Source organism: Leuciscus leuciscus (genome assembly GCF_965113295.1).
Source record: "Leuciscus leuciscus genome assembly, chromosome: 1".
NCBI classification, from domain to species: domain Eukaryota; kingdom Metazoa; phylum Chordata; class Actinopteri; order Cypriniformes; family Leuciscidae; genus Leuciscus; species Leuciscus leuciscus.
In genome coordinates, this window is record NC_138725.1 from 61,163,316 (window position 1) to 61,187,039 (window position 23,724).

The 23,724-nt window shown below is 37.0% G+C and overlaps 1 protein-coding gene and 1 long non-coding RNA gene across 2 annotated transcripts in view; both read left to right on the forward strand.

Annotated features, from left to right (window-relative positions):
* The window catches only part of LOC309495868, a 107,815-nt gene that overhangs the window by 12,238 nt on the left and 71,853 nt on the right, over positions 1 to 23,724 (forward strand). The gene's annotated exons all lie outside the window — the stretch shown is intronic.
* On the forward strand, positions 10,129 to 23,185 carry pdgfbb (platelet-derived growth factor beta polypeptide b). The gene is made up of 7 exons (XM_082166161.1): positions 10,129 to 11,005; positions 16,645 to 16,741; positions 17,420 to 17,482; positions 19,416 to 19,609; positions 20,013 to 20,943; positions 21,804 to 21,949; positions 22,075 to 23,185. Exons 1-6 carry the CDS (start codon positions 10,937 to 10,939, stop codon positions 21,932 to 21,934), a joined length of 1,485 nt encoding a protein of 494 aa, XP_082022287.1. The 5' UTR covers positions 10,129 to 10,936; the 3' UTR covers positions 21,935 to 21,949; positions 22,075 to 23,185.

Sequence of the window (23,724 nt, forward strand, 5' to 3'; positions counted from 1 at the left end):
CATCACCAGTGCCGGAGCACACAGGGGAATGACCGCGGCAACACTGAAACAGTGCACTGAAACAGTGAACTGAAACAGTGAAGCACTCACTTCGATGCCCTCTAACCAACCGTCAACAACTCAAAACAATTTAATGCTGTTAAAACAGCAGTTGACCGCTGCACTCGCTGTAGAAACACCAGCATTGGGAGAGTCTTCCAGAAGAACACCGACACACTCGCTCGTTGTATACACAACACTCTTCAGATAAATAAGAAGACCGATCGGCTCTGAAGCGAAAGACAACTGGTGCGTGCATCCACTTCCGTATTTATACCCGCGCTGCGGGGCGGAGCGTGTGATGCAATTCATGCACACCAATGTGCATTGGCCCGTTTTAACAATAATCGAAGATGACAGGCTCCCTAATCGTGATCCCAGTCAGTCTGTACGTGAACGAACTGAAAGGGAACTAAACCTATCAAAATCACTCTTTTCTCACTGTTCTGACTATTTGAAACTCACAGCAGACGTTAAAGTAAACCAATATCCTGAAACCTGTTACCTGAATATTTTCAGCTAAAACTTTCAGCAGATGATTTTAGATTGGTTTGACATTTGATTATAGTTTTTTTTTTACTAATAATCAAGTCGAATCAACATTCTCTCATTTACTGACCTTCGTCACATTAAGATATTAATATATAGATAAGATATAAATAGATATTTTTAAATAATTGAGAAACCATTTAAGTCATATGTACTTTTAATGAAATTGCAATGGAGTAAAGTATAATTTATCCTTGTAAATGTAGAAGTAGCCTATTTGGTTTTAACAGAACTCAAGTACAGATTCCCCCAAATAATACTTAAGTATGGTAGTGAAGTACTACTCGAGTAGGCCTACTTTACACCTCCGAGTGCATGTTAACACTGCATTGACTAATCATCACCAAGAAATAGAAAAATACTTTTTATAACTAACATGGAACAAAGGACACATGGTTGTCAATTTAGGAGCTGTGTGAATCCAGCTTCAGTTAGTTTTGGTATGTTTGTGTCTGTGAGAATGTTGTGCATTTTTGTCTCTGTTTGGCTGGCATGGTGGGAGGAACACCGGGGGAGGGGTTTTGTTGCTGGGGATTTTCCCAGCGAAACAAACACATGCCTGAAATCAAACAGAAGGTCTCAATGCTACTGTCGTTCCAGTGAGACACCTGCAACCTCATCAAAAAAAACCTGCTGCCATCAATCATAATGTTGCTTGTGACAGCTTTATGACCAAGAGCAACTTTGTCAAAATCAGACATTGCACAGATTTGTGTAGTTCATGGTTGGCAATCAACCATGCACAATATATGCATGTGTGATGGCCATTTCCTCCGAGGAGACAAGGGAGGCAGTGCCACCTCAAAAAAAAATTGGATGAGAAAATAATCCGCAGTACATAAATAAAATAATGCAAATATTATGAAATAGAACTTTAAAAAGTGTGTAAATCAGGATGAATGGGGAATCACATGGGAGGAGGCAGTGCCTCCATCACGCTATGATTGGCTGTTCGTGCGATAAGTCCCACCTCTTGTTATGTGAATCAGCCTGAGGGGCCTTTTACACGACACCATTTTGTGTAAACTTGTGTAAACTTTTACACGACACCACACAACTAAAAATGGAAAACTTTTCATGCGTTCTGGCTGTTCATTTACACAACAACAGCGTTTTAGGGGCCTTAAAGCGGAAGTTTTTGAAAACAATACCGTTATCGTCTCTGTGTAAACTACAAAAATGTGAATTTGTGAAAACGGTGACGTCACACGCATGTGTATTATGTGTTCAGTCTTAAGGCGCATAATGTTTCTTTATAAAGTGACATCGCCAACTACTGGCCTGGCATGAATAATACAGCGTTTTAGTCGCTTTCTCGGATCCGTGTGAATGGGGATCGTTTTGACAATGTTGCCATCTGTACACGAAAAACGCGACTTGTCGTGTAAACGTACCTGAATGAGCAAATAATGGTGTAAATGGAAAGACTCATTAAAAAGTTGGATATCACCGCTTTGTCATGTCACATTTACACCTGAAAACACAATCTGTATGTTTTTTTTTTAGTGAGCTTGGTGAAATTAATCTGCAATGTTTACCGGGCTTTGATGACTGATGATCCGAAAATTATTTGATTATTTAAAAGAAAAGCTGAGCATCAGTTCACAAATAAAACAGATCTGAAATCTGAATTATTATAGTTATTATTTTGTATAAATGTAAAAATGCTTAAAATGCACTAACTTGATGAGAAATTTAGTTTAGAACACACCATGAAATCAAAATGGGCATTCTCGTTTTTTTTTATGAAATACTGATGTACTTATAAATGATTTATATGTGCACATAATATTTTTTTTTTAATCCATGTGCCCTCATAAGCTTTCAAAATAACCTCCCCTCCCTCTTGCAGAGAGATAGGCATTGCAGATGTACGGAGCCTCGCACAAGATATTGAGGCCACAAATTAAGAATTTGTTCCCACGATTGACTGGATTTTACGACATTAAAAATGAGGGGATGAATTTATAAAACGTGGCCACAAATTAAGTCTTGGAATGAATTCTTAATTCATGGCCACAGTATCACATGTTAAGTTAAAACTATGCAGTGTTAGTTAGCACATACTAGGTGAATACACACTTGTACAGTTTGTGGTGTTTCATACAGTGTGTCTTGATGATCCTGCTCTTCGAGACAGAGAAAGCTTTATCTGTGGCTGAATGTTAACTGCGCTCACTAAAATATTTGAGATCTTTTAAGGGACTCAGAAGAGGTCAGAGGTTTTTTGGCTCTAACTTGCTATGGCACGAGTGAGTCACTTTTCAACACTGTTCCCAACAGAATCTAAAAACATCCTTGAAAAACATCCAGCCACAAACAAAATATCTGTGTGTAATTTAGATGTAAAAAAATGCAAACAGAAGATTTTATGGAATATTATTTCTTTGTGGTGATGCTTTTAAAAATCATAATCGAGAATTAAAGCCAAGTTTGGGTTGTTTATGTTTCTTTCCCCTCTGTGTGTGGAGAGAAGGAAGACGAGAAAGAAAGGGGGAATAATGAAGCAACAGAAGAGGAACGAAGGGGAAAGAAGAAAAGTCCCATGAACCTTGAACTATAGGAGGTGAATCAGAGGTGATTCTTGTGTCCAATATTTCAAATGTAGTCAAAATTAAATTAAAATTGGCCTCATTTTCTAGTTTAATTTTAATCAAAATTTTAAGACTTGCCCTTACTCTGAAATGATTTTCATATTCAGTTGGTGTCACTTATTTCTTTTTTGGCTGGTGGATAAAAATGGCCATTTTTTGCCTTTCAAATTCTCTCTGAAATATGTCACATTATAGAAATAAAATTGGTTATAAATGGCAAGTCATAATGAGTTTGGAATAAAACATTTTTATATATATATTTTTGAAAGTCTCTATAATTAGAATGATTTCTGAAGGATCATGTGACACTAAAGATTTTTTTTATCGAATAAATGACAAAACATTTTTATTATTCCAAACTTTTTGAGCACAAGTGTATGTTTAACATTTAGATATAGTTTACAAATACAAATATGTTTTTATATGCTTACAGAGTGTTGTTGCATCATTAGCTTTGCAACATGTTAACCATTGGAATCAGTTGCGAGTCAAGTATTCTGTTCTGAACCACAAATGTATTCGGGGATGCACATTGTCTGTTAAGTAGTAGAAAACCTAATGTGTTATTATTTTAGACAGGTTGTGAGGAGTGTGTGTTCTTCTGGGTGAACACCTCCTTTGTAATGTGGAAAGATTCCAGTGACACTTCAGCATTGTGTGTGCTGAGGAAGTGCTGTTCAGGTTAGGCAACGGAAAACTCCCTTTTGTCAGAGCTAGTTTGGTTTGAGAGGAGATGTACACTCACTCGGAACAAAGTCACCAGTTTGGCCGGAAGAGGACAACAATAACATGTTGTTTGATGAGAACAAATCAATGAATATAATCCAAAAGGCCAATAAGAGCCTCTTCATCATAGCAGAGATGATGACAATTGGCCCATTCAAAATATCCTGCAGCGAAAGGTTCAGTGCGGAGGAGTGACCATTTGTCAAAACTCATTACTTCATCATGCTATCAGTGAATAATATGACTTATTATTTGATCTCTCTTTCTCTCTCTCTGTCTCTTTTTCCATCTCAGTTCTCTCATTTTATAGCTTTCTTTCTCTTGTGGTGTGCTGTTCTGCTTTTTTATATCTAGGAAACTTTTTAGAAATCATGAGGGCTTTTCAAAAGATTCAAATAATTAAAAACAAATATATGTGATACATTACCATTTCAAAGTTTGGTGGCAGCTATTTGTTTTAAAGAAATTCATATAGTTTTATGCATTAAATTGATTATTGTTAAAAAAAATATATTTTATAAAATACATGTTGTTATTTTAAACTATTCATTCAAAAATACAAAAAAACAAACAAAAAAAACATTTCTGAAATATTAAGCAGCCTAACTGTTTTCAACATTAATAATAAGAAATTTGTCTTAAACAGCAAATCATAATGATTTCTGAAAGATCATGTGACAGTGAAGACTGGAGTAATTATGCTGAAAATTCAGCTTTGACAACACAGGAATAAAATATATTTTAAAATATAGTAAAATAGTATAAATTGCCTTTTACTATTTAAAATGTGAGTAATATTTCACAATATTACAGTTTTTACAGTATTTCTGATCAAATAAATGCAGCATTGGTATAATGTAATGCACAATATTTGTAGGACAAATTGCTGTTTGGGTTTTATAACTGTTCTTCATAGTTTTTCCACTTTTTCTCAATCCTGTGTACAGTATTTATTTATTTATTTTAAAATTTAAATCCTAACATTAAGTTATCTTTTAAGGATTTTAAAACATCTTTAATTTAAGTGGAATCTACTTTTTGAGTCTGTTTCTCAAACTTCAGTATCGATTGCTTTGTTGGAATTATTCAAAAAAAAATATCTATTTGAATAATATCTGTGGTAAAGTTATATCTATATCTAATATAATATTTAAGTTAAAAGGAGCATATTTCTGGTTTGGTGTTGCTGAAGGGAGCTTTATGATGGGGCTGTGGTGAAACACTGATCTAGACTTCTGTGCATGACCATGTTCACTGGACTAGATAGAGTTCTGAACGGCGTTTATAATTGATCTGCCACACTCGGACTGTGAGTGAACACACCCATGAGTCCCAACAGCTGGCTTTGTGCTGTAATGGCTCTGCAGTTCTGAACAATAGTGTTCCTCTCCGGTCTTTATCCGGTTCATTGAGCCCCGCTGTTACTCGTGTACAGCATCCTGTCCCAGAGCTAAGATGGTCATAATGACATCACAGCAAGACAGCGCTCCAATCACAGTGATTATGATCACAGCATAATGTCAAAAGTTGGTTACATTTCTCGTGAATTAAGCTTTGATTGAACAATTATTTGTGGAGCCATGCTAGTAAGGCCTCTATATAAACACAGCCATGTTCTTTTTAATTTTTTCGCAAATTCATTTTTAAATATATATAAAAATATGGTGTCCTTTCAATAACAAAAACACAAAAGCAGTGTGAAAACAGCAGTTAAGAAAGCATCTGATCATAGTGATGTGGATATGTTTGCACAAGCTCCAGTCATGTCACGTTACGTCACGTTTATTTATACAGCACTTTATACAAGATAATTGCTTTAATTCAAGCAGCTTTACAGTATTAAACATAAAAAAAATTGTGTCACTGTTTATTTCAGTTAGAATTACAACAAAGTTTCAGCTATAATACAGCTCTCCAGTGAGTTCATGTTTTCACTTGTGTTTGACCTCGAGGGTCAGATGATATTTCCACATTAAAGAAGGCGGAGTCTCAGAGCCACACCTACCTATTAGGTCATTTGGATTAACCAATGGCAGTTCGAAGGTGTTTACCAGCCAGGGCGAACTTCTCCTGAACGAAGATCCGTCGGGTTCCAGAAGTAAGAACTCCTTTAATTTTCTCCATTGGGAAATTGATATTTAATGATAACGTATAAACCATTAAAGATAACCTTAAGGCCCGTACACACCGGGACGAATTTTGCGTGCGATATTCGCCGACGTTTAACGCCTCGTGACTAAACAAAGGGCGCCAATGTGAGTGTGCACACCGACGCGAAAAACGCCACGCGTAAAAGCGTAATTTTTTTTTAAACGCCTCGGGTTCGTTTTTTGGTTTGACGCACCGCGTCAAAAACTATCCGACCAATGAGATTGGCGCTTTTGCTCACGTGTCTGGAGCTTCTGAAGTTACAGTAAAACACAACTTGGGGGCGCTCAAACACAAAACGGTCTTGCCGAGCACACATACGTAACAGCCAAGAAGATAATACGCCAAGTAGCGTCTACACTGCCCATAGACAGACACTGCCGGGAAGAAATGACGAGGAAGATGCAAGGCAAGATGAATGTAGAGCTGTTGGTGTCGGAATAAAGAACTATATGACAAACGCGACAGCGACTACAAAAATCTTGTTAAAAGAGAACTGTTATGGAGTGGTATTGCAGAGTATAGACTGTTATGGAGTGGTATTGCAGAGTATAGACTGTTATGGAGTGGTATTGTATTTACGCGTTGAAAAACGATGGCGAATAACGCGCGCCGATATTCGTCCCGGTGTGTACGGGCCTTTACTGTTAATCCATACTATTCACTGTAAAGAAAAAGTTGCTTACATTTTTAAGCACAATCAACTTGGATGTTTAAGTCATTTCAACTTAAATTACATTACATTTACTTAAATAAGCTAAATCTTGTGTAACTTATAAAAGAAGTTGAAAATTGCTTAACTTATTTTGATGAGTTAAAGCAATGTAAAAACATGTGTTGTCACAACTTATTGATCGTATCATTTTTTTACAGTGAATTTGTGGTGAAAAACTACATTGCCCATGATGCTGTACAGAAAATCCCACCAATCAGGGGCGAAACAAGCAAAACGCACCAAAAGATCTTTTCAGCTCCCATGAAACACTGAGAATGTCGTAACTGAGTCAATCTCTCTACGGTCTCAAAGTGTTTAAATGTACATGCATATTTTGCAATAAACTTAAATACATTGTTTATATATATATATATATATATATATATATATATATATATATATATATATAAATAAAATCAACATTTTAAATGAGTAATTTTATATGTCTCCATCGTCTTTAATTTGATTATTGCAATGCTTTATGGGATTGTTCTTTTCTTCACCAAAACTGTTAACAGTCTTGTATAGCAACGCACTTAAAGCCACTCAGAACACTTTAGGAACCATTTAAATGTCCTGTTTAAGTGTGCAATTTCTACAGCACTATATGTGAAATAAAATGATCTAAATGAGTAAACATATAATTGTTTGACTGCGTTCCAAAAGCCTTTCTGACAGAGAAATACTTGTTTAAAGCTTGGCATGTACAGAGAGACTGAAAGAGAAGTACATAATCATGAACAGACTTGAACAAATGGGTACATATTACAGATGAAAGAAACCAAGAAATAGTGCAATATCAAAAGGATGAAAGGATGATAGGGGGGCAGGGAGGAGGTGGAGAAGGAGAGAGGAAGCGGGAGACAAAGAAATGGAAGGAGAAAGAGGGAGTGTGGGAGTTACAGCGTGAGATGAATAGAGAATAAAAAGATGAACGCTGCACAATTCTGTGGAAAAGAGAAGAACAGAACGGGAGCAGAGAGATGAATGAGAGATTGGATTAGATGCGAGAGGTTGTCCAGCCAGCCTTGTTCACACTTGACCTCTTGACCTGTCCTTTTCCTAATAAGACTGATGAAATCTGCTCGCACACGCGTGTCAGTGATGGGTCTCTGTGGCAGCGCTCATCGGTCTGACCACAGTGCTCTTTTGTTTGAGGCCATTGGCAGCTGTCCACACATTTTTCTAGTACTTTGCTGATAAACGTGGTTCATTTACATCTTTTGGTTTTAAGTGCAAATGTTTTTAAATACACAATTTGAGTTAAAAGTGATTAAAGTGCTATTTTGGTTTTGTACATTGCTTTAACTCATCAAAATAAATTAATACATTTTCAACTTTTTTTTTTGTTATACAAGATTCAACAAATTGTTTAAAGGAACCGTATGTAAGAAATTTATTTCAATTAATCATAAAATGGCCCTGATATGTCACTAGACATTAAGAAATCATGTTCATTTCAAATACTTAACAACAGTAGTCCGGCCAGGATATTGTCATTTAAAAGTGAAGTTGCAGCCCTCAACTGATGTTGATGTTGTCATGTTGTGTTTTGGCCTGAAGCTCCACCCTCCACCTATCTACCAATCACGAAGTCAGTAGTGTTTCGGCATCCGGGTTGCCAGCTCTGCTCTAGATACCACAGCTGCAGCTACAAATGTGTCGGATAAAAAATGTCTAACGTTACGAAAACTAAAAGACCTCGTTATGAATCCGAAATACGTCGTGACAAAGTCCGAAATAAAACAAGGATTTAGGAGATGCCTTTGAAAGATGGAGACGGCTGAAAACGGAGAAGAATTTGAAGACAGACGCCAACGTTGCTAATTTTCTCCTGTACCAGTTTTGGCCACAATCTTACATACGGTTCCTTTAAGTCAGTTTAATGTAATTTAAGTTTAAATGACTTAAACATCCAAGATGACTGTACTTAAAAATTTAAGGCAGCAACTTGGACATTTTTTTCTCCTGCTTTTTCTGTATTTTCTCCTTTAAACATCCACTGCCAGAGAGAGTCAAAAGTTTTTTTTGCAGACCTTTCAAAAGGTTTATGCTTAAAGGCTTGTTATTAGTGTAGTAAACAAATATATTAACTTTTTTTTTTTGAAAACTATCATTTTATTTATATATTTTAAATGAGTTGGTGCAACATGATTTTGATCACATGATGGGTATGAACATAAACCATCTTTTCTTAAATCTGGATCTTTATACAAGAGATGTGTTTGTTCTGATTCATTTTCACATTAAAATGATCATTTAAAAAGTGTTTCAGGCCTTCATGCTGAAGCAACAGCATTTCAAGATCCTCACCTCAAGATATTCGCACCACACTCTCATAATAAAGATTCTTCATTGGTATTGACGTTTCCATAAAAAAAAACTTTAACATCCATTAAAACCGGTTCTTTATAGTGGGAAAAAATAAATTAATCTTACTAATGAATGAAGATTTACATTAAATTATGTATAACAGAGCTTTTCCTGCCACCTTCATTTTAGGCTGCCGAACACTTGGTTTCATAACTCGGACACCCATTGTGCAAATCTGAAAGGTCATAAGATTTAGAGTTTTGGTATTTAAGGTCATACAAGTTTTGGTATTTAGACGCACCTTTTGATTCCATCACCATGGGCAATGCTGTGAAAACATTTAAAAGTGCACTGGCTGGAGAGAATATGTCAGCCACCATCACATTCATTTTATGCTAATGTCACATTAACTTATTCAGGCTTATGTCATTCTTTATTAAAAAAATGATCAAAGATGCGAATTGAATATTTCTTGCATTATCATGCACATTTATAAAAGAACATCTCAAGTAAAAATTACTTTTATGTCTGTATGAAGTGAATTCTGACATGCAATAAGTAATGACATTGCTATTGATGACATTGGCTTTGCATATTTGAATACTGTAAATATGCAAATGCGATTTGTGAGTTAGATTTTTAGTATAGGACATAAAATATAGGTCTACTGAAGGCCTTCATACTTGGAATATAGTGAATGTGTCATGGGATAGCTGAATGCTTAAAGAAAAGCATCAGCATGAACATTTAGCAAAAGTGTTTCAAAAAAGCAAGCAAAACATGAGGGTGAATAAAATTACATAGGCTATAGCCTATATTATATTTTCAGTGGTATTAATGGAAAACATAAGAAAACATAATAAAATTTTCTATTGGTTCTCATGCATATGTACATCTAAATGATATTTCTACCAACAAGACTTCAGCACCTCGTCTGAGCTCCTCACTCACCTCCCATCCTCTCTCTCTCTCTCTTTCTCAGTGAGTGCAGCCCTGCCTTTAAGGGGAGGGTAAGATAAGAGTCCACATACAGACCCCTGAAATCCTCTCTCAGAGCCACAGTCCCATAATCAACACCGCACAGACAGCTCGCGCGGGGCCGTGCACGCGCTAGACATTGATAAGAAAACTGTTTTAATTTAACTTCCATTAATGTCGCTTTCATTAGGGGCAATGCGAAGACGACGGGACCCTCGTGAATTACACATGGAACATCTTGGATTTGAAAGCCTATTTTAGATATAACTTTTTTTATAGGCTTCTTAATCAACGGTGATGTGTTGTTAATTGTGATAATTTGAACCAAACAAAAGGGACCGCACGCGCACCACTTTATATTAGCCTATAAAATACGTTTTTTTTTAGTCCTGTTTGACTGCTAAAACATTTTATATAAATTGAATTATTTTTTTTATTTTTTTTTTGCTTTTTTTTATTGCACATGACTGAACAGATATTTTAGATGACAGTTTTCTCAGATAATAACAAGAGGCGTCGTTATTGGAATGGACCATGTAAATGAATGATTAAATAACCGCCAGTTGAGGAATTCGGGATTTTGGTGCTTCGCCTGGGAAAAAAACCCTCTACACTTTAATCCGCAAACTGCATTTCAAAGGACTTCAAATGGGCCACTTGCTCCTCAGAAAAGAGACTCATTCTGCCGTGGAGGGCAATTTGAATGTTTGCGCACTGAGAGGAATGTCGAGCCTGCAGAGCCGCTGAGGGACTCAAACTGCTGCTTAATTAACCCGATATTTGCTTGCGAGTCGGTGCCCAGTGCTGAGCGTCTCGTGAGCGTCTCTCTAAATGCGCGCTGTCCCGTGGAGCCCCGCAGCGGCACGGCAGCAAGATGAGATCGCGGATCCCGCTACTTCTCGCGGTACTTGCGGCGGCGTGTCTGCGGTTTGGCAATGCGGAGGTAAGAGAGTCTCAATGGACATTCTAATGAATCTCAATTTCCTATATATGAGAGTTAATTGGTTCCTGATGCATTCTTATGATTCTTTAACAATACGTTTTTTATTTATTTATTATTATTATTATTATTATAATGACTTGTTTGATGGCGATACATCCCAAATAAATAATCTGTCATTATTTACTCACCCTCATGTTTTTCCAAACAATTTTTGTTGTTGTTGTTCTCCTTAAGAGTTAGTGGTGACCACATGTCAAGCCCCCAAAAGGACAAAAGCAGGCAAAAGTATTTCATATGACACATGCTGTATATTCTTTTGGAGCCACATGATAGATTTGTTTCTCAGACCGCAACATAGTGTCTGCCCAGATCCGGGCCACATCTGGAAATATGGAATCAACGCGTACCAGACGTGGGCCGGATCTGGGCCGACACATCTGTTGCTGTCTGTGTTGGGAAACAAGCCAACATTAAAGTATTTTCCCCCAGAAAATCTTCCCCTCTGCTGTAGCTCTCTTGCATTTTCAATTCAAATTCATATTAAATTTTGGTGAGTCACTTTTATAGCAACCCACTTCAGAAGCAACAATTTGTTTAAATGTTATTTAAACAGGCAAGATGCGTCTACATGTTTTAACCTAAATGTTGAAAATCTTCCCTCCACTGCAACTCTTAAATCTCATTCTAGATTTCAGATATTAGAATTGTTGCATAGTTTGTTATGACTCATTGACCAATAGAAATTGACATTGACAATGACATAAAACCTGACGTGACCTGTCGGCAGATTTATTTTAAATAAAGGCAAATGAGATTTCAGAGCTTTTTCAATGGGAAAGATTTTTTAAATTTCAATCTGAATGGCTTCAGAATATTACACTCTTAAGAGTCTTATGGAGTACTTTTTTTGTACTCTTTGTAGTTTGACAGATGTCATGTATGGAAATAATGTGATATTTGATATGCAATATGATATGCTTTAATTGATGCTTTAAAATCAATTTAAATTATATTTAAATATATTAAAAACTGAAAATTATATAACCAATATATGTTTCACATTCAAAAGAAAGCATCGCTACAATTTCTGAAAGTGAATGGCAGTGTTTTAGAAATACATAAAAAGTAATGTCACAAATCTGATATTTGACATGTCAGTTTAACATCAATAAACAAACAAAAATGAAATACCAACAACTTGATTCATATTAAAGCTACAAAAGTTGTTCAGTTAAGAGCAGTGAGTGATTTTCTCTTTTTCTTTTGTTGTTTGACAGACAGTAGCAGGTATAGTCTACTGTATTAGGCTGCTGTCACTTTAAGACCTAATGCATGGATCTTATTGATACACATCAGATTTCATTGAGCCACATTGAGATGTTTTCCACAGATTAATGCGCTTAATAACTCTTTTTAACGTCAAGCAAGTCACACGTAGTAACAGTCGTGTGCCCAGTCTATTCTCTGCTATATGTGTCGACCTCAAACTTTGATCTCAAACTTTTTGAAGTAGCCCATTAAAACCATTCAGATAGACAATGCATATCGCGATATGTGCGATATTTCAATAATTTTGATATGTCGTGCAGCCATATTTTGCATGATACAATTTTTTTTCTATTTTCATTTTGGGTGAATAATTCCTTTTGTCAACTGTTTGTGAATACCTGTGCATGTGTAGGCCTATTGGATTTTTCTTCCCATTGCTTCAAAGCCTCTTTGAATGGTGTTACTGCCACATGAACTTATGGATAGTTTTCCTGTGGCAACCCACAACATCATAAATCACCCATGGAGAATCATAAAGAATTACCCATGGCTGATTCTATTAAATGAATCAGTGATCTGATGCCCGAAGGCTCCAGGAACTTGTTATCGTCATTGGTGCACCAATGATTGTTGACATTTAGCACCCGAGATCTGCAGGTTCTAATGTGTTTGCTCTTCTGTTGATCACAGTTGTGTTGCATTAGGCACTCAATCAAAATATGACATTTCTGTGACCCCCCCTCCCCCCAAAAAACCTACAAGAAGTCATAGAGGGAGACATATCATAAGAGATTTCATTAATATCTAGTTCATTTAAGACATGACTCTAAATCATGCACCTTTTTCACTGCACGGAAGGATGTTTTTTAAAAAAAAATCTGAAAATGTAATTTCTTGTTCGAATGGAAATTATTTAAAAGCTGTAATTATGATCCCTCTCAACTTTAAGATGTGTGTTTTTTTTTTGGGAGTTCCCCATGTAAGAACATAATTTTTTCATCTCTTTATTATGTGTATTGGATGGGAAAATCTCGCTATAGGTTAAAATTAGACAAGTATGACACATTCACTTGATTATATGTTTTCATTTACAGATAAAAATCAAAACCATACAGACATGCATTAATATTTCTTGCAACTAAACAAACTGATGGTCGTGCACATTTGCATGTGTTAGTAGATGATATGGGCATGTGTGTGTGTGTGTGTGTGTGCGTGTGTGTGTGTGTGTGTGTGTGTGTGTGTGAGAGAGAGAGAGAGAGAGAGCATTGTCAGCAGATGTGCAATTATGTATCATTACTCCCCAACATTGCCTGTGCATTCCACCACTCCTCCACAATCCCAGAATGCTCTGGGCCTGTCCTTCACTCTCAGATGATATAGCAGCAGGGCTCAGGGGTTGTGTCGTTCAGCACTGGTGATCAACAGAGACACACTCCACCCTCCCACGCCAATCCATTGGTTTGTTTGGATGAGGCAGCCTACAAGTGTCAATTAATTGGCTTTTTGTGCAATAAAAGTAATAATGTTTATTTTATTTATAATATAATAAATATAATTAAATTGATTAGTTTAAAATATTTCAATAGCTTGCATTATTTTAATTAAATCTGCAACTTTAATTAAATTTTAATAGAGTGAATCAGTTGAGTCTTTTCCAATAGGAAAGAAAAATACAAATGAAATTTCTTTAATGTCTCAGATTCAATCAGATCACATAATGTCTTTCCTTTCTGGAGAGATCTCAAAAATGTCTCAAACTGTTGTCAGATTTGCTAAGTCGCCAAAGTCAAACTAAAGTCAGAAATCTGAATAGGAACTCAAACATTTGCCAAAATTTGCTAAATTATCTCAACTATTCTGTACACTGTATGTCAAAAACTGCCTCATTTGTTTAGAACAAATGTCTGAGACAAAGATGAGACATAAATGAGAGCAACATTAAATCTCCTGAGCTTTGAAATGACAACCTCTGAGAATGCACATTTCCTCTTGGTCTATTCTATTCTATTCAATTCTATTCTATTCTATTCTATTCTATTCTATTCTATTCTATTCTATTCTATTCTATTCTATTCTATTGTATTCTATTCTATTCTATTCTATTCTATTCTATTCTATTCTATTCTACTCTGTTCTACTCTGATCTACTCTGTTCTATTCTATCTTATATCTGTGTGTTTGGACTTTTTGTATGCCATCTGTTGTCTGTGTGTGTGCTGTTGTTGTTGTGTGATGCTATATATTTACATTGGGTAGCCACACAGCAATTTAGTGTGTTTGTGTTATAAATGTCTATGAATCATATAGGTGTGAATTAGTCTGTGTATTAAGGTGTATGTCCAAGCATACACATTCAAAAGTTTGGGAACAAATTAATCAAAATTCACAGTAAAAACTTTTACAGCGTTACAAAAGATTTTCAGTTTCAAATGAATGCTGTTTTCATTTGGTCTTTCTTTTCATCACAGAATCCTGAAGAAATGTATCACAGTTTCCACAAAAATATTAAGCAGCACAACTGTTTTCGACATTGATAATAAGAAGAAATATTTCTTGAGCATCAAATCAGAATATTAGAATGATTTCTGAAGGATCATTTGACACTGAAGATTGGAGTAATGATGCTGAAAATTCAGACTTGATCACAGGAATAAATTACAGTTACAGTTATTTCACAATATTACTGTTTTAACTATATTTTGGTTAAAATAAATGCAGCCTTGGTGAGCGGTAGTGTATGTTATGTAGTGTATGTTTCATTCTATCAATCTGTTCGGTGATGAGCTCAGTATCAAGAAATCACTATGACAACATTTCATCAACAACCAAACAATGTTTACCTGCTTATTTATGACCTGGTGAGCACTATAGATCTGAACTGAAGTCATGCTGTGGAATTGGCAGAAGGTCATGCATGCAGAGCCGGATGATAGAGCGCTTGAGAATGTAACGAAGAAATGAAAAATGGAAAACTGATGATTCACGAGATTTATGCATTTGGACACAACAGGACCACTGTGCTTCTCAGAGTTCCCAAGAGAGTAAAATACACCAGTGTTCCACCATGCATCTATTTCTGTTGAATTATAAGTGCATACCACAAGAGGTGCGGCAAATTTAGGATGTTTCTAAACTTTTGGCACACTTGTATTCCTGCATTTGTTCTGCATGCGAAACTGTCTGAATCACCAGCCAGTAATGTGACTGATTTCCCTTATCACGCCGATTACTGAAATACTCCATACTTCCGGTAGCCTCCCTCATCCATCTCTCTCTTTATCCTCCTCAAACTCACCTTTTCTCCATCTCTCCATCCCCCACTTCCTCTCTGCCCTCTTTCCTGTGTCCTGCATAAATGCTGCCAGATGAGACGGAGGAGACGAGGGTCAGCGGCCCCTGTCTGGACATGCTGTATGAACAGGGCTATTGTGTCCCCAAGACCTGCGTTGACACCCTGAGACAAACCAGCATCCATAACGCTCTGTCTCACTGTCACACACTCAAACACACACCACATTCACATTCGTTTATAAATGCGCCTGCTTCTGATTGGTCATTCAGAATTCTGTGCTCAAATGTTGTCAAACAGGGGAGAAGATGCCCGCCTTCAGAACAATGGATTTACTTTTAAATTGTAACATATTTAGAGATAAGTTTAACATCAGCCAATGTGTTATTATTAATTATTATTAATTCAGTGTTGCACATCCATTTATTTATTTTGTGTATATAAGGAGGATAGCAAAATAAATGTATTTGTCATTATGACACTCTCTGGGTTACCTGCAATCTTGACTGATTGATGGTACATTATTATTATTATTATTTTACATACACTACCGTTCAAAGCTCTGGAATCTGTAAGATTTTATGCTTTTGAAAGAAGTCTCTTCTGCTCACCAAGGCTGCATTAATTTGATCAGAAATACAGCAAAAGCAGTAATATTGTGAAACAATTTAAAATAACTTTTCTATTTAAATATTATTTTAAAATGTAATTTATTCCTGTGATCAAAGCTGAATTTTCAGCATCATTGCTCCAGTCTTCAGTGTCACATGATCCTTCAGAAATCATTCTGATATGACAATTTGATGCTCAATAAATATTTCTTATTATTATCAATGTCGAAAACAGTTTTGCTGCTTAATGTTTTTGTGGAAACTGTGATACATTTTTTTTAAGATTCTTTGATGAATAGAAAGTTCAAAAGAAACAGCAAATATAACTTTTTGACAACTTAAAAGTCTTTTCTCTCCCCTTTGATCAATTTAATGACACTTTTGCTCACTTTTGTTCAAAAACATTGACTATTAAAAATGGAATATTTATTTCTAACGCTTTAGTTCCCTTTTCCTCTCTCTTCCAGGCCGATCCTCTCCCGGCTGCTGTGGTTGAGTTGGTGAAGGGTGGATCTTTGTCTTCTATTCAGGACTTGCAGTTTCTACTGTTCTCTGAATCCATAGGTAAATCGCCTCTCTTTAAATTGCTCACATACTGGAAATCTCACAGAGACGCACATCTCATGCATTACTCATGAGTCATTCTTCTTTGGCACACAGACAGACATTTAATGTGTGTGGATATAAAGTTCCTCTGTTTTGCTCTTATCTTCTTTTTATATTATTTTCTAGGCCTAATTTATGGGTTTAGTGACTGAAGTGACCTGTGCTGTAGCCGTCAAATCAAATTTAAACAATTTTAAGCGTTTTTTGATAAAGTCTCAAAATACTTCTGACATTCCTGGAGGCAATTATTGTCCTTTAATAAAAATGTTAATTATGACTGGGCTACAACACCCCATCACACACTTAATGTAGAATGCATTTTGAATGCTTATTACAAAGCAACTTTTTGTCTTTAACTTTGACCTGTATGTTGTCCTCATTAAGATTTAAGACATTAAGTAGACACTCTTATGCAGAGTTACTTAAGTGCTTTAGCTTCATGTGACAAAATGTACTGTGCAAAGAGCTCTTCCGAAACTACAAGAAAAAACCTTAACCAATGTGTGGTGTGCCAGTTCTCTTGATACTTTCATCCCTAGAAAATAGAAACAAGTTGCAGTTTCTTACAAGGGTCTGCCATCACCACTATTCTGCTACCTGATGATGTTTGAAAGTTGCTGTTATTTTGTTCTTCAGAGGTTGAGCCAGACAGTCATCATGAAAACGACACCAGCAACCGTCTACCACGCAGTCTTCTGGGTTAGTTCTTTGTTCTTCTTCTCTTTTCTGTCTTGTTGCTTTAATATCGGTTTTATTCTTTTTTTATTTATTTGTTATGTATTTCTTTTCAGTGTTAAAATACCGTTTCTATCCTTGCTTAATATGCAGAAACTACTAAATATGCCATTTGTAAGTGAATTCCCCCAAAACGTGTTTGCAACTGCGTGGGTTTATCAAAAGGGGCTATTTGTTTGATGGACTAAGGGCTCAGAAATTACCAACGCATTCTCATCCTAGGGCGTCATATACTGATGCTTTTGACATTTCGTCTACATCCAACGCACATGGCACCCTTTAGCGTCAATATGACTCGCACAGAGCTTTGTTCGGTTATGGGTAGGTTTAGGTCTGGGGTAGGGTTAGGGTTAGACCGCTAGGAGGCGCCTTCTGGCCCATATCTATCTGCGTCTCATATTGACGCTAAAGGGTGCCATGTGCGTTGGATGTAGACGAAATGTCAAAAGCGTCAGTATATGACGCCTTGGGATGAGATCGGGCTGGAAATTACACATTTCAGCATTAACTTTAGTTATTTTCATCATTATCATCATTAATTATTAGTCATCATTATCACCAGACAGGGCCATACGCACGGTTTCATAAATCCAGAGGTCCCATAATGTTAATGTCAACGTCTCGGTTACGTATGTAACCCTCGTTCCCTGAGTAGGGAACGGAGACGTTATGTCAGTGACCACGAATGGGGTTTCGCCATTCATCGTCACTGACGTAACTCCTAGTGACCACGAAAGGGAACTGTATTTACAGTACATGGCACCATAAAGAGCAATGATTGTTGACCAAAGTGCTGTACAATATATCAAAAGACAAAAGACAAAACAATAAACAACATAACAAATGACAAACACAGATAAGACCAGAAACTACACAAATCAGCTATGATTAAAAGTAAAAGAAAATAGATATGTTTTGAGTTTTACTTTAAAATCGTGTAGTGTAGGGGCAATTGTAATAAAAACAGCTGGGCTGTTCCAAAGTTTCAGTGCAGCAACGGCAAAAGCACGATCAACTCTCAATTTCAGCCTAGGCCAAGGAATGTTTAGCAGTCGGTTGGATGACCTTAGAGACCTTCCTGAATTGTAAACATATAGTAAATTTAGAAATATATGCAGATGCTAATACGTTCAAAGATCAAACAAAACAAAACAGTAAAAACACTTTAAAATCATTATTGTTGAAAGCCAAACCAGAGTGATCTCGTGAATCAATAAATACATGGATCACCCTTTCAAAGTACTTAAAAGAAAGAAATGATTTTACCTTAGCTAGGTCTCGAAGGTGAAAAAAACTGGTTTTGACCACAGAACTAATCTGTTCAAATTTAAGAGCACACCCAAATTCCTCACTAATGGGTTAACAAATGGCCAAAGTTTAAACAAGGTGTGCTAACAGCTTCTAAAGATTCAAAAACTATAATCTCAGTTTTGCCTGCACTGAGGTGAAGAATATGTAAGGACATCCAGGCCTTTACGTCAGCTAGACAAGCCAACAGAGTATCCAAACCCCTCTTGTTAGATCCCAGGGGCAGATGGATTAGGACAGTGTTTCTTAGAAATTTACCCCAATGGAAGCATACAAGGGGAATAAAATCGGAAACAAGAAAAGAGCCTTGAGGAACACCAAAAGTAATAGAAGCTGCACCCGAAGTGAATTCACAAATACTAACAGAAAAGCTTCTATTATTAAAATAAGATTGGAAAATAAGATCAGTTGAAATTGCTATGGGTGGCTTTTGCTATTGTATGGGGGGGCTTGGGATCTTTGCGATGGTGGGACATCAAGAGGCTCTTGACGCCGGGCCCGTGAGCAAGCACCTGAAAATCGAGTCTGATTGCTATATTTTTTTTCACGTAGTTCATTTGTGTCTGTGTGTTTCCGTGTTTGTCTGCAGATGCTCAGCCAGCTCAGCAAGCCATCTGTAAGGTCAGGACCGAGGTCATCGAGGTCACGCGCTCCATGTTGGACCGTAGCAATGCAAATTTCCTGTTGTGGCCTCCGTGCGTGGAGGTGCAGAGGTGCTCGGGATGCTGTAACACCAAGACCATGCAATGTGTTCCTGTACTTACTCACACACGATACCTACAGGTACACACATACACACACACACACACACACTCTTTTCAAGTGCGTACTTACTAGGGGTGTAACAATACATTCATGTCACAATAGTCGCTATCCACAATAGCCTACATACTGTTGCGTTTCTGTATTGTAATATAATGTTGACACAATATATTATTACGCCCCAGTCACTGGAGGGGTACCCTTTCAAAATGTACTAACATGTACCATTTAGGTCCTACTACACTTTAAGTGCTACTGTATGCACCTTTAAGATACAAATATGCACCATTTAAGGGGTAAACATGGTACATAGATATACATTTTAAAAGGGTAATAACCCTGTATGCTTTTTTGTACTAAAGCTTTTTTCTGTGAGTGCATATGTACCACTTTCACTTTCCTCTCCTCTCCTCTTCATCCTCAGGTGATGAAGATACAGTATGTGAACAAGCGGCCGCTCTATGATAAGGCCGTCGTCTCCGTCCTCGACCATGTAGAGTGCCGCTGTCAGCCGGCTCCTCGGCCTGCCCAGCGCCGGAAATCATCCGGCCAAAAACAGGATGCACGGGATCGTTTGGGGAAAACTCGACCCAAAGATGAGCTCCATCGCAGTGATGAACTCAAACATAACCAGAGGTTAAGCCTGGAGGACCTGCTCAGCCACAGTTGGCTGCCCAAAGAGAGGTTCTCTGAATCGGGAGTACCAGACACTTTCCATTTCGGCCGTGACGGCTGGGAACGGAACGAGACGCGGTATGGAGGGGGTAAAGGTAATCACCGTCACCCTGCGGATGGAAGGAGACACGGCAACACGAATGGCACATCAGCACAGGGAACAATGGCGCCACTGCCGAATCATACTGAGCAGGAAGAAACTGATTCGTCACTGCACAACGCTACGCAATTTGAATCACAGAGTAATGCCAACCAAAGCACAACCAATCAGACATCTGAATATAATATGGGGCCATTGGAATTAACCAATCAGACTTTTAAGCACCAGTCAAACCTCACGCAAGAAATAGAACAATTGCGAACAACCAATCAGACAGACCAACTTGCTTTCAGTCCCACAGGAACAGCCAGTCAGAATCTGGGAGATGTAGAGGAGAATGTGAGAGGTGAGACTACAGACGTAGAGGCAAAAGGGGTGGAGCGAGAGCAGAGACAAATGGACAGAAAGGCCAAGGAGGAGGAGGAGGAGGTGGAAGACTTGCTGCTACGGCACAAACTCCTAGATGAGCAGAAACACAAACATCACCTCAAAGTACAACAGACGAATATGCAGCCGGACGAGAAACTACAGCAACTCCATCATAAACAGCAACACACTTATACAACCACACAGCGGACAGGTAAAATACACAAATGATACAGATAATGAGGTTTTTCCATTCATTCATGTTTTTATCATTGTCTGGTAGAAATTAATAGAAGTTGTTGAAGTAGCACATTTGACTTAAAGAAAAAAGCTGGTGAGGTGCGTTTTATTGGCTGTTCATCACAATCTTTGGAGCAGAACTTTGTCTTCTATGTGAATGGCCCGCAAAATTAAAATGTTATCTCTGTACCATGGTGAGGTTTTTCTTAAACTTGCATTAAGAAAACAAAAACGCCCCAGGTTCACTTTATTTTGTCATTTATGCTATTTAAAATATTTTTTAGCTGTATTTGTCAAATAAATATATAACCACAAATCAATAAAAAGATCTGACTTGGCAGATGTTCCACAGAAACAATTTACAGGGTTGTGGTTTGTATGTGAGATGAAAACTAGATGGATGGATGGATGGATGGATGGATGGATGGATGGATGGATGGATGGATGGATGGATGGATGGATGGATGGATGGATAGATGGATAGATGGATAGATCGATAGATAGATCGATCTACCTCTGTGTTTTTGTTGGTCACTTGATGTAAGCGTTTAAGAACAAATGGATATTTGGTCCATGTTCAGTTTGATTCTTCTGTCAGCCAATGTCTATAAATATATCTCAGTTGACTTATATTCTACCAGACACCTACACATCAGGAACAGAAAGTAACACATGCACTCGCCTACTTAAACTTGTTCAGTGCCGTATTGCATATTATTGTGCAGAAAAATAAGGCTAATGTGGTTGGATTCAATACAACACAACAATACTGAACAACACTGCAAAATCAGAATAGAATATACCTAGATTGATTTTTTCTTTTGTTGCAAACAGAAACCACATCCCCTCCTCTGCAACATCTCCCTCCACACAAACCTAACAGGCCCCCTCCTCACCCCCCAAAAAGGAGGAGAAAACAACGTAATCGTATCAGCAAATCTGCCATGAGAGCTCTTCTCATGTAACACAAACATACACAGGTGAGCTGCTCAGATTTGCAAAATACTAAATGAAATAGCACGTTTAATACAAAGTAATAATGTTTAGAATGGTGACAGTATTTAATGCAGTATCTTGACTGTCTTTTTTGTTCGCTCTCTCACAGATAGATGTTCAGATGGATGCAATTTCACCCAAATGAATTCTTATTTATGCGTGTCCTGGGACATTAAGAGTTGCAGCACTAATCACCTCTCACAACCTGCTGTTCTCCATCTCTGCTCAAAGTCACGAGGAAAGGGACAATCCTGACACAGAAGAGGCGCGCAGGATTGTTGTAGGTTCTCGACTTGCACCTGCCGGACATTCAGCCTTCTAGCTCCAAAAATTCTAGAAGTGGGACTTGAGAACCGTGTAAATCAGGAAGTTCAGAACATCAGAAGCATGAAACATCTTTTGAACACTGGTCAGAGAAACTGAATAATAGTATGATACTGGGTCAGTATGCATTGGTAAACAGCCTGTTCAACACAGAACTAGTAAAAGGTGGAAGAGAATGGCTTGATAAGACTATATTTCCCATGATCACTTACCTTAAGATAAAAACCAGTAGTTGCTGTGCTACATATCACCTTTCTTTTTGAATCACCAAAAAAAAAGCGGTTGCCATTTTCTGCTATGCTGTGGAATCAGTGCCGTAATTGAGGCTTGGATTTCATGAAGCAGCTGATAAACGAATCATAATTTTGTTTTCCACTGGTCCAGTATTATCAAAAAAAATTTTTTTTTTAAAGCACACTATTTCCAGGGATGCACTCAAAGCATGTTATTTTATGCCATATGTCAAACTAAGTGCTTTTACCTAAAACATTCAGAGACAACTTTGTATTTTAATATATTACCAGTCAAGTTGTTTGCAGTATCATTTTTTATTATTTAAGCGATTCTTAACACTGGAAATTCACACACGATAAAGCAAGGGAATGCATTTCTGTCTCAATTAATTCCTCATACCTCTAAGAGTGTAAAGGTGCTACATTATAACACAAAGCAGATTTTTATTCATTAATATTATTTATTCTTTTGTAAATCTGTTCTGTTCACAGCAGGCCCAGTGTTTCATCAAAGTCTTACAACACCAGAAACCCAAAATGTGGATTATTTTTTAGTATGTTCATGTACAGATGGTCTGTTTTGGATCTTTACTAAACCTTGCAGATTGTGCAGAATTTGCACTCTTTTTATATTAAGAATAAAATTTAAACACTAACCATTAAGGTGTAATACATGGTCTCATTACGATTTTTTACATTTGTTGTGTAATTTTAATACGATCTAATGTTCTAAGTTCTAAATTCAGTTAAGAAACAAATACAAAACTATTTAGATCCTCACATGCACTTCATTTGTTGCGCACAGCCTTTTATTCAAAGCGTCTTACAGTGAATTTCTTGGGAATCTAAGCCATGAACTTGGGGTTGCTAGCAACATGCATAGCAGTTGAGCTACATAAACACTTGTTTTCAACACAGTGCATTAATAATGGTGAGTTTTTCTTCTGTCATCCTGATAAAAACTGGATTAGTCCAACCCCATTTGCCCAGAAAACTTCACTTCTGTACTTACAGTATCTGCCAACAGCATTTCATTTTTTATTTTGGCTTGTTTATGATTGGATAAGGCAGAGGGTTTTGATCCCATGTTTAGCACATTTTACCAATCAAAAGTTTGGGGCCTCTAAGTTTTTTTTATTTATAATATATATATTTATAATGTTACAAAATATCTCTATTTCAAATAGATGTTCTTTTGAACT